Here is an 11,876-nt window from a genome sequence, read left to right as displayed (position 1 = left end):
CGGCTCCGTCCCGTTGGAAAACTTTTGTTGCCAACAGGGTGTCGGAAATACAGCACCTGACTGCTGATGGGTTGTGGGCTCACGTTCCAGGAAGTGAAAACCCAGCAGATATCATCTCCAGAGGAATGTTGCCAGCAGAACTCAAGGATTGTGCGACATGGTGGAATGGTCCACCCTGGCTCAGTCAACCAAACCGGTTTTGGCCGCCTCTAGTCCGCCTTCCCTCTGAAAACATCTCCGTTGAAGACCTCGAGGAACGTTCGATAGCACTTCCCATTCAAATCAGAGCTCCAAATCCTATCTTCGGTCTTCGCTCATCTTACGCTAAGCTGATCTCTCTAGTCGCATATCTCTTGAGATTTTGTCACAATTGCAAGCAACGGATGCATCGCGAACGAAGAACTGGTTTTCTCCGTACCAGTGAATACAACAAAGCACTGAAGGTCCTCGTTCGGATCGCTCAACAGGAGTCGTTAGAAGAAGATCTTCAAGCCGTAGCAGTCTGTGGTGAAGTTAACCGCAACTCAAAATTGAAGACATTGGCCCCCATTTTAGATGATGGAGTGCTCAAGGTGGGTGGCCGTCTGCATAACGCACTGGTTCCAGAAAATCGTAAGCACCCGATGATTCTTCCCGCAAACCATTTGTTCACGGAGATGGTAGTAACCTACTACCATCAGAAGCTTCTGCACGCTGGCCCACAGCTGATGATCGCTAGTCTTCGGGAACAGTTTTGGCCACTGAGAGTACGCAACTTGGCGCGGAAAGTGGTGCAAAGCTGTCTAAAGTGCTACCGTTGCAAACCGACCGTCCAAGAGCAGCTGATGGGGGACCTTCCCAGCGAACGGGTGACTCCAACGTACCCGTTTTTAAAAACCGGCGTTGATCTTTGCGGTCCGCTCTTCTATCGTCACATCGGACGCAAAACACCTCCGGTGAAATGTTATGTCGCCATCTTCGTGTGCCTGGTCACAAAAGCGGTGCACATCGAATTGGTGGCAAACTTAACTACCGATGCCTTCATATCTGCCATGAAACGGTTTATCGCACGACGCTCGAAGCCAGCAATTATCGAATGTGACAACGCGAAAAATTTCCAAGGAGCGTCCCGAGCACTGGCCGAACTTCTAACGCAATTCAGATCCCAGCAGCACCAACATGCCATCGTTTCCTATTGCGTAGAAGAAGGAATTCAGTTCAAGTTTATACCCCCTTGCTCCCCCAACTTCGGCGGGCTCTGGGAGGCCGCCGTTAAGTCATTTAAGAAACACCTCAAGTCAACCATCGGTACAACGGTCCTCTACAAGGATGAGCTGGAGACGCTACTCGTCCAGATTGAGAGTTGTCTCAACTCCAGGCCACTCACCCAACTGTCCACGGACCCTGAAGACCTTGAGGCTCTCACGCCAGGACATTTTTTGGTACATCGTCCTCTAGTTGCTGCTGCAGAACCATCATTTGAATCTATGCCACAGAACCGGCTCGATCGCTACCAGCAGACGCAGGAATTTGTAAGAAGGATATGGAAACGTTGGAGCACGGATTACCTTTCCGGTCTACTACCGCGTACTAAGTGGACTCGTCAGCGTGATAACCTTGCTGTCGGGACATTAGTGCTCCTGAAAGAAGAAAAACTGCCACCACTGAGATGGTGCCTCGGTCGTGTCGTTCGAATTTTCCATGGCGATGACGGGAATGTTCGTGTAGTCTCGGTGAAGACGAAAAATGGTGAATTCACCCGTGCAATTAGCAAGGTCTGCGTGCTTCCTATCCAGCAGCCAGCAAGTGCTGATGAGGATGATGTTCTCGCTGCAATGTAGCATCTTGCACACCCTACGGCGCCGTAGCGCCGTGTGTGTTGTCCCGTCAAACCATCAAATGCAAAACTAATATTTACTCTCGTTCCATGCTTATCCAATGCTAACTTATCCACCAAAACTGGCTACTCTGGCCGGTCATCCGTTCATTTCTGGCTTCTGGGAGGCATCGTGAAACGCTGGCAAGGCTACTCGTCGAAGACACCACAACTACCATGGTGGCGGAGGTCAACTTTCGCTTCAACCACATCGCTGACGCTTCAAATTCATTGACCTCCGTATTCAACCGTTCACAGTCCGAACACTCTCCATGGCCGCCGAACATGCTCCAGGATACCATCGTGCACAACAGATTACGTCCGAAGGTGAGTTGTTCCGGTTTACACTTTTCTCTCATTGGATACTACATCAATTCTTCGCTCCGAGGTTCAACGGCAAAAAGAAAATACTAACCATCAATGACGACCGAGGTCCAGTATCCTACCACATTGAAGCCTGCTCCTAGTAATGCTACCACCAATGAATGAAGAATCGTGCGAAGAACGAAGTCGACGTCCAACGAAATCAGATTACCATCCCGAGATCGAAGTAGATGTCAACATCCTGAAGATGCACTGTTGAGCGTACGAGTTGCGTGAAGATCAACAACGATGCAAGTCGTACCGACGTGTCACAGGGTCAGAGCCGACGTGCCACCATGCCCAACCACCGACTGCGAGAGCCGAAGACCAGGAGTGCCAGAACAACAGTTTAGAGTAGTTACATTAAACCTAATGCAGCATTTCAAATGAATTAGAATAATGAATTTTGCTGTCTCTTTGAAAATCAAATTAGCTGTAGATCAGGAATATTGAAAACCACACTTTTCAACAGAGGCCGGCTATGTTAACAATAAATACGAACACCCTAGGATTAAAGTTATAACAGTTTCAAATTTGTTAGCAGAGTGTACACACTACCACGCATCTCTCTTATCACCTATCGGTCTGATAGAGTGAAAGGATATCAATAGGCTTTTTACAATTCGTGTGCAGGTCGTGTTTGCAATCGGACCCTTTGCATATTATATAACCAGTATAGAATAGCCAGGCCAGTTCAATTCAATAAAGACCGCCAACCTAAGAGCACTCCTTCACTAATAAACCGTTTTCCTAGTCTGATACCGAGCCAATCTAGTTTCTTTTATTTTCGCACAAGCTGTTTTAAACAAACTTTGTAAGTTCCTTTGCACGTGAACCAAAGTACGCCCCCTGGGCAAAATCCTCGTTTGTTAACTGAATCTCGGCAGTTTTTTCACTGAGATCCAGCAAAATGGATTGCCGAGCTGCTCGGTGGTGCCCATCTTGGCAAAAAATCTAAGTGTCTAGATGGTGAAGAACAAAAGCTGCAAGCAAACGATGACGCTGATGACAGTGATTCTGAAATTGACGAATTTGGTGACGCCGATGATGTGCTGGTCGATCATGATCCATAACCTGCTGCGCTCCCTCCACAAACAGAGGACCCACAACAGTTGGTAAGGCGCAGTGCGAGGGACCGCGTAACTCCAGGCTAGAGTCGGTGTATAATGAGTCACGGCAAGAGAAAAACAGTTGAACTCGCATCACGGCTTTCGAAAGATTCCCTTTCTTCTCACTTGGCAACAGAGGACTTCTACATCAACTTCAAATGACTTCTAGCGAGAAAAAAAAAATAGCGGCTGTAGTAAATCATTATATCTGTGATTTTGTCAAATTATCTTATCGAAAAATAGTAGAAATTCTCATTACTGATCATTACCAAACGTATCCCATGACAATTTAATGCTCACTGCGTGATTATGATCATTTATTCGATTATATTTTATATTTTATTGCAATACCTTTCGTTGACCTCTCATAGCATCGTAATGTTTGTTTACTTTGCACGATAGGCAGCCGGTTTGACAGTTCAATAGGTAGACTTGGCTTCACTCTTGACGTGACTCATTATACACCGACTCTACTCCAGGTAAGTACCAAGATTTTTATTTGGGTCTCAGTATTATTCCGCATGATACTCCCCAAACTTCACAGTTATGCGATGTACCAGGCGATGTCGAGCCACAGACGTTCGAGGAAGCAGTTTCTTGCAAGGAAAGCGATCGCTGGAAAGATGCCATGGTTGCGGAGTATCAAGCGTTGATGAAGAATCAGACCTAGAAGCTCACCGATTTGATAGTTGGGAGGAAAGCATTTCGCTGCAAATCGGTGTATAAGCTGAAGACAAATCCCGATGGATCCATAGAGCCGAATAAAGCCCGCTTGGTTATCAAAGGCTATTCCCAGGTCAAGGGTGTCGACCACGAAGAGACCTACTCACCTGTGGTCCGGTATGCTACCATTCGTTATCTGATGTCATTAGCTGCCAGGCTAGACCTGAAAATCATCAGATGGATGCAATTACCGCCTTTCTGCAAGGTGAGCTTGAAGTGGAAGAAATATACATGGTGCAACCGGAAGGATTCGTCAACTCTGCCAGTCCAAGGAACGTCTGCAAACTGAAGAAAACGCTATACTGACTACAGTAAGCTAGCCAACCAGAAATAAATTGCATGGTGAACTGAAGAATTTTGGACTGACGCAGTCCAAGTTCGACATAGCAGTGTATGTCGATGACTTCCTGATATTTTCCAACAACCAGCGATGGGTGAACGAGCTCAAGAAGGATCTCAGATTGGTCAACAAAGTCCTTGAAATCCGAGTGATGAGGTGGAAAGACAATGTATGTTTAGATCAGGAACAATATATTGATTTGCTACTAGAATTATTTGGCATGAAGGACTGTGATCCAGTAGCAACCCTGGCGGACCACAACCAGAAGCTGACTAAACAGATGAGTCCAAGCATCAAGGATGAACGGGAGCAAATGCAGGGAGTTCCATTTCGAGAGTTGGTAGGAGGTTTACAGTTCCTATCACAATGCACCCGCCCGGACATTAGTTTTGCCGTTAATGTAGTCAACCATTTCTGTAGTGATCCGGAGAAACCACACTGGACAGCGGCGAAGCGCATTTTGCGGTACCTTAAAGGCACTAAGGATGTGAAGATAATTTACAGCAAGCATGCAGATGAAAGTTTAGCTGGCTTCAGTGATGCGGATTTTTGGAAACTACATCGAGACGCGACGGTCCTTTACTGGTTACGATTTTATGCAGTCAGATGAACCAATTTCATAGAATTTTCGAAGACAATCCACAGTAGCCTTGTCAACAACGGAAGCAGAATACATGGCGGTATCTGCAGCAGTACAGGAAGCTATCTGGTGGCGAGTTCTACGACAGGAGTTATCCGGTGTTTCTGAGAAGGTTCCGATCTTTTGTGACAATAAGAGTGCGATGCATCTAGCTGAAAGAGAGGTTGGTTACTCACCGCGCCACAAGCATATTGATATTCGTTATCACTTCGTTCATGAGAAAATTGAGGAGATCAAGATCGGTTTGCAGCACGTGGCTAGTCAACAACAAGTAGCGGATCTTCTAGCCAAAGCGATTCCGGCTCCCAAATTCGAAACCGAAAGACGTGCTATTGGAGTTAAAAGCATTCTCGGTTAAGGGGGATGTTGGCGTAGTAACCATCGAATTAGTGATGATCAAAATATGTCAGCACTATTAAGGCTGTGAACCATTTGCTGAGTTAAATTTAACTCGTGGTTAAAAGTGACATTTCGAAAGTTATTTTCTATGTTCGAAAATCCCCGTGCTGTCGATCGACCGGTTTTCAACCTACGGTTGTCAAAATTTAACTTCTTGTTTGTCAGAAATAACCATGCTCGGATAGCAGGGTTCATCGATAACTTTCCATCTGTCAAATTTTAACCAAAAGTTAAAATAATCCACCAAATGGTTCAAAGCCTAAATAAACTAGTTCATCTTTCACACCACTATCGACCAGACGTGTTTCATCAATTGTCCCATTAATTTTCTTTTGATAACGGTTCTTGCCCTTGGTGCATACCACCCTTGACTCCACATCTTGATGCTGCTAGACCAAGTGCAGCAGAGTCTTCACATGCACTGGCAAAAAGAAGCACCTACTATTTATGCTGTTAATTTCTTTGCTTGCGAACATGGTCCGGAACCCGCGAGTCAAGGTAAAGTGGGAACTCACCGGGATCAACTGGAGTGTTCGGAAAAGGAAGGGAGATGCCAGCTGCCCGGCCATCAACCAACAACGGAGCTAGCAGCCAAAGCCAACGCAGCGCAGAAGACTAATTCAAAAGCACACAGTTTTAGCTTCCGCTTCCGAGCATGGTGTGTAGCCTTATTTGCGTCGTTTCTGCCGCAGCACGGCTTCAGCATCAGCATCAGCACCAGCAGGTATGAGTAGTTGAAGGATGAAATAATCATTATAATTAGTGAAAATGACGATAATGGAGAAAGGCAAAGCGTATTCCCTTTGGAAAAAGGAAACCCCATTCTAGCCTTTCTCTCTCTCGCTGAGTCTAAATGAAGTGAGTGCTCTATTCCGACTCGTAGTGTCATCCTTTTGAAGCAAGTTTAGCTTTGTAGACCGCCATCCTGCGCTGTCGGTTGCTGCGTTTAGAGTTAATCTTTTACAAATCGGAATTACACCGTAATTATGCCGGAGCGGGTTAGTTGAAAGCACACTCGACCATAGACTCCAAGCGCGCCCGTCTATTTAGTGACTAATATTGCGGAAACGTTTTGAAAATGAATGTGGCTCTGAGACTCATTTATTCATTAACGGCACCGCATATGGTGACGGTATCATCATCCAGATCAGTTCAGTTCAGTTCATTGTGGTGGCATTCAATTCCGAATGATGAAAGAGAGAAGCGTTCTCCGTTGTTGTCGTCGTTTTTCGCTCTGTTCAAAGGATTTTTACCCCCCCCCACTTCATCCACATGTGAATGATTGTGTGTGAATAATGATACAAATTTACCAGATAAGCCGTGTGAAATCGGTGCCCCATTCATTCGGAGCGATAAGCTTTTGGCGGAGTTTGGGTGGCCTGCGGAGCGAAAGAATGGGACTTCTCCACGAAAGGATTCATGCCGAATTGGTGGTCGTAATTAACGCGGCTTCGAATAGCAGATAAATGATGAATGGTTGGATGTGTGTGTGTGTGTGGTTATGATGGGAATCAATAGAAATGCAGTTGAATCAAAGGAACCGATTTCAATTTGGAAACATGGAAGACAATTATTGAGAGTGGATTTTGGTCCATCCAAACATTGGTTAAATAACGTTAAATAAATTTATTTTAATCCCTTTGGGGGGTAAATAGAACTGGCTTTCAAAGCCCATTTCGAGATGAGAATGCGTTACATAAATTTGCACAACTGAGTGCCTGGCAACAAGGTTTAAGCTCCACAGCCAAATTTTTGCTTGTTTAGAATTTTCCGGGATTCAGCATCTAGGTGTGCGGGGCTTTTTGTTAGCTTTTGTTGTACATGGGTTTGATGCCATTCGGACCCTAAGGTAGCTCATATGTTCTTTTTGGGAGCATGTATGGCGTCTTGGGCGCGAATTGGTGTGTCGAGTTGAGCTTCGTTTCGTCCTAGTTTGGCAAACTCTTTCGTTGCCGGAAATTCCAGAATGACCAGGAATCGAACTGAATGTGTTTTTTTCTGATATCTGCGGTTTTTTCAAGCGATTGAATCCAAGGGTGTTTAGACCGATCATCACGTAGTGTATCGAGGCAGCTAGCAGAATCGGTTAATATGATTGTTTCCCGCTGTTTACATAGTTTTGAAGCAACAGCGTTAAGCGCAAAGGCTTCCGCAGAGAAGACACTACAAATGTTACTTGGTAGTTGAATTCGTCGCTACAGGTAATCACTCCAGCGCATAGATAGAACAACTACCTGCATGAATTTGAATATTGACATAAACACATTCTCTTGATCAAGGCAACCTCTGAGAATCGAAGTCAACATTTGTGTTTTGTTCATTCGTGGTTGGATGTTTATAGAGATTAGTAACGTTTAACGCACGCACACTAGCGGGAGCAACGCCGTGTAAAGTTGTTTATTATTTGCCCCTGGCTAACCTAAAAAATGTATGAAAGTAGATCTGTAAAAATGAGTTTGACATCGATTTGTTATGTATTTTCCTCGGATATTCACTAACACGCTCTCACATATCGCACCAACAGAACCGGACGTGAAAATCTCTATAGGCTGTTTCTATGCACCACCAATGTAGAGTGCGCTAGGCGATTATGCGAGGAATCGTCAACCAAAGCGTTTGTTTACATCCAAATTACAATTTTGACATATCAAATTAACGCATATTGTAATGCGTATCTTGCATATTTCCAACGGGAAGGGTCTTATTTTATTATTTTTCACATATTTGAATGGATTTACAGACCATAACCCCCGGGGTTATGGTTCCCTTATTCACCACCAGAGGCTGAAACGATCGCTTGATTTCTGTTGAATTCACCTATACACGGAAAGACGAAACAACTCAAAATTAAGTCATTTGTACTCATCTTGACAGCTAAGTGCAACCACTCAAAATTGAGTTCTTTGCAAAGTATCCAATTTTAAGTATTTTGCATACACATCGTTTTGAGTAAAATTCAACTGTTGCATTAAGAGTGAATGTTTGGTAAAATCTACTCAAAACCGGGTTTCATTTTAATAAATTATACTGGAAATTTGATTCTTCAAATATATATTTTGAATTCTTAAAATGAGAATTATAATCAACAAATTTATTTTTATTATTCGTATGAAATAGTTTAACAATTTTCAACTCATCAAACAATATTATTCTTCATTACTTTTAAATGCGGCCGTCCAGAACTTGGCGTGGTGTATTCAGTTTTTGAGTTCTTCTCAGACAAGCATTCCGGTTTGAAATGGAACACAACGACGTCCTATCACAACCGGCCAGCTGAATCTGTTATCAGTCCAACCTGCAAGTGAACTTCAAATGCTGGCTATTCGTCTCGATGGCCTATTTGGCTTGCTCTTTCGTCTTCTTGATGTTTTAGAATCTGAAAAGTTTTTAATTAAAGACATTTACAGAGTGTTTATATAAGCATTATATTTAAACATAACGGGTAGTGACATCATGTTGCTGGCTAACACCGACAGATTTTCTGATGGTACCTTTCTTTCGGCAAACTGATGATCCCATATCCTTATGAGACAACCCAAAGGATGTTAGAATCGTATTGTTTTTTTATCTATTGGTCCCCATGTGCAGATGTCCGTTTTTGGCTCTCAGGATGTTCCTCCGCAGCGGAAAACTTCTATTCCCGAAACTGCTCATCTGAATTTCATAGCGGATGATTATGCCTAAAATAAATGAAAATTCCTTTCATGTTCAATGCCTTTAAGTTCTCATGGATAACGCAAACTTACCACATCGAATAGTCCGTTGGTTCCGAGGTTTGGTCCAATTGTTTAATAGTCATCACCTCAAGAATCCTGAGCCCATCCAGTGTATGGAAAATTCACAAAACTGTTGCTTCCAACAGACGACAAAGCGAGAATAAAATAAACATGGCGCAGGCTACGATTTTTCATCCAAAATTAAGTGCAATCGCAACACTTGATTTTGGATACTTTCATAGCGCGGAAGACAAAACAACTCAAAATCTAGATACAATGTACTCAAAAATAAGAACTCTCTCAAGACTACTGGTTGAGTACAATTCACAAAAAAGTAAGAGTTCTAGTTGTACTTCAGGATTAACTTAAAAGTACTCACCAATGAGAACAAATTTTCATGCAAAACTGTGGTGATAACGGAGTACTGATTTTAAGGTACTTTATATCTCGGTTTTGAGTTGTTTCGTCTTTCCGTGTAGGCTTTTTTAATGCACCAATGATGAGTGCGCCAGGCGAGTTCGAGAGGAAACGTCAACGAAACCGTTTGTTTAGATCAAAATGAGGATTTATCACAAGGCAAATTAAAGCATTTTTCCACAAACGAAGTGACAGACGACTAACTGGCAAAGAAATCCATTTAAATAATGTGGTTCACTGTAATAGAATTTTCTTGGAAGCTTGTGCCGTCATCCACCAGATGGGTTAGTTTTTTGGTTTAGATTTGAACAAAGTTGATTTTGTGTACAATGATTCTTTGACAGTGTGCAAAGAGTGTATCATTTTGTCATTTTTTTTATGCATTTCAGTTTTGAGTAGAGTGAAAGAGATAGAACCAAAACATTCTAATACATTTGGTGAAAATGCTAGTACAATTCATAGTAGTGTTGCCATGTGGTACAATCCAGTAGTAGTGGTGTTGCCATGTGGTACACTGAAAAATTTAAATAGCAGGTTAGTCACCAAAGTTTTCGAGCCGCTCCATCTGTCACTTCGTTTGTGATTTTTCATTGAACATCTTGCCAATTTCCATCGGTAATTGTGTTACTTAACGATTTTACACCAATCTGAACTGATTTGTACTTCAACTATTCCGAAGACAACAAATCAACAGTGAAAAGGGCATACAAGCTTTTTGTAAACAAACCTCTGTAGGCCCTTTTCTCGCCAACCGAGGGTCGCCCACGCAATTCAACAGCATCATCGGGAAGGGGAAAGTTTCCTCTACCCGGTGATGTTAAAGGTTTGCGATGGTGTCGTATGGGTGGCGAGAAAAATGCATAAGAAAGTTTGTTTTTTAAAAAGCTTGTATGCCCTTTTCACATGTCGCTCTTGAAATCAAGAAGACTGGCAACTCCTCCATTTTCTCATACGAACGCTACACACTTAGAAAATAATACCGAACTCTGTTTAATTTTCTACCGAACCTCTTCGGTTACCAACGAGAAACCGAATAAAATGGTTTAAAAACATTTACGAATTCGCTACGTGAAAACCGAGAAACTCGGTAAACTGAACCGAATATTCGCTAAAACATGTTAAACGTCAAACGCTTAAACGTCTAACGTTAACCGAAAAATTGGTTCTCTTAACTGAGTCTAAAATTAGTCAGCCATTTTTTCTCGCGTGTGCTCGTCAGACGTGTGCAAAACTTTAGAAAAATGGAAAATGTTCTGCAGCTGCAGCAGGAGGATGCACATTTGAATGAAATATTTTGTAAGTATTTGAAACTAACGGTATGATTTTATTTGGAGGCATCTTGTGCTATAGTTTAGTTAGTCAGTGATATTTTTTGACTGTACTTTTCCACGCTGTAACTCGCGTTACGGAAGTTTTTATTCACAAAAAAAAAAACAAATTAAATATAAATTATACATTTCTTTGACAACACTGGTTTTATTTTTATGAAAATTCGAATCAAAATTCAAAGCAGGATTTCAAGTGGAAACCGAAGAGAACCGTATTCCGTAATCACAACAGGTGGGTCGGTTTGTTTGACAGCATTCGGTAATTCTTGAGTAAACCGATGTTCGGTTATTTCCGCTTAAATTTATTTTGCATCAACCGAGATTTTCGGTAACTTTGACAGATTGTGGGTAACAAAAAGAACTAACGACAGCTCGGTTGTTCCTCTTTGAACCGAATAGACTACCGAGCGTTCAGCAGATAAAAACTCGTTTGAAATCGAACCGAGTTCGGTAATATTTTCTAAGTGTGTACACAGCAAAAAAAAAATGTAATATCGATCAACGTAATTCAAGCTGATGTATGAAATAATGATTTAATAGCAAAAAGCAGATACAATATTACATCAGTGATGTAATTTTGTTCGCAAAATCGATGTACATCGTACAATGTGATATTACACAACCGATGGATTGACCTGGTTGCAGCAGTTTCGATGTAAGATTCAACAACTTTTTTTGCTGTGTATGCGACAGGTACAATCGCGTCATCTGCCGCTCAAAGGTAAATACTTCGAACGAATTTGAAAGCAAAGAGAACTTCCTCAGACTAAAGGTTTGTGTATTTGCTCATTTTCCTATGCATTACTTCCACCTTCACTCAAGCACAGCGCTACCATAGAGGTAACTCTAAGACTAAAAGGTCCCGAAATAACGTGCTCAACTTTTTGGCTCTGCTCTGGTACTATCTTCGGTCCCAAGCTAATCGATTCACCCCTCGAAACATAGGAAAAACCAATAACCCCTCATTTTATCTGTCAAACTTTCAT

At 42.5% G+C, this 11,876-nt stretch overlaps 1 protein-coding gene across 1 annotated transcript; it reads left to right on the top strand.

Moving 5' to 3' along the window:
- The first annotated feature begins 590 nt into the window (after positions 1-590).
- Positions 591-2,613, top strand: LOC135713935 (uncharacterized). Its single transcript, XM_065237152.1, has 2 exons — positions 591-2,182; positions 2,244-2,613. Exon 1 carries the CDS (start codon positions 624-626, stop codon positions 1,818-1,820), a length of 1,197 nt encoding a protein of 398 aa, XP_065093224.1. The 5' UTR covers positions 591-623; the 3' UTR covers positions 1,821-2,182; positions 2,244-2,613.
- Positions 2,614-11,876: the final 9,263 nt, after the last annotated feature.

The sequence above is a fragment of the Ochlerotatus camptorhynchus genome, unplaced genomic scaffold (assembly GCF_037179485.1).
Source record: "Ochlerotatus camptorhynchus isolate MF236.1 unplaced genomic scaffold, CSIRO-AGI_Acam_v1.1 ptg000596l, whole genome shotgun sequence".
NCBI lineage: Eukaryota > Metazoa > Arthropoda > Insecta > Diptera > Culicidae > Ochlerotatus > Ochlerotatus camptorhynchus.
This window is presented reverse-complemented; position numbering and strand designations above follow the sequence as displayed.

Coding starts and splice junctions, on each gene's coding strand:
- LOC135713935 (XM_065237152.1), top strand. CDS start 624: ATGATTCTTCCCGCAAACCATTTGTTCACGGAGATGGTAGTAACCTAC.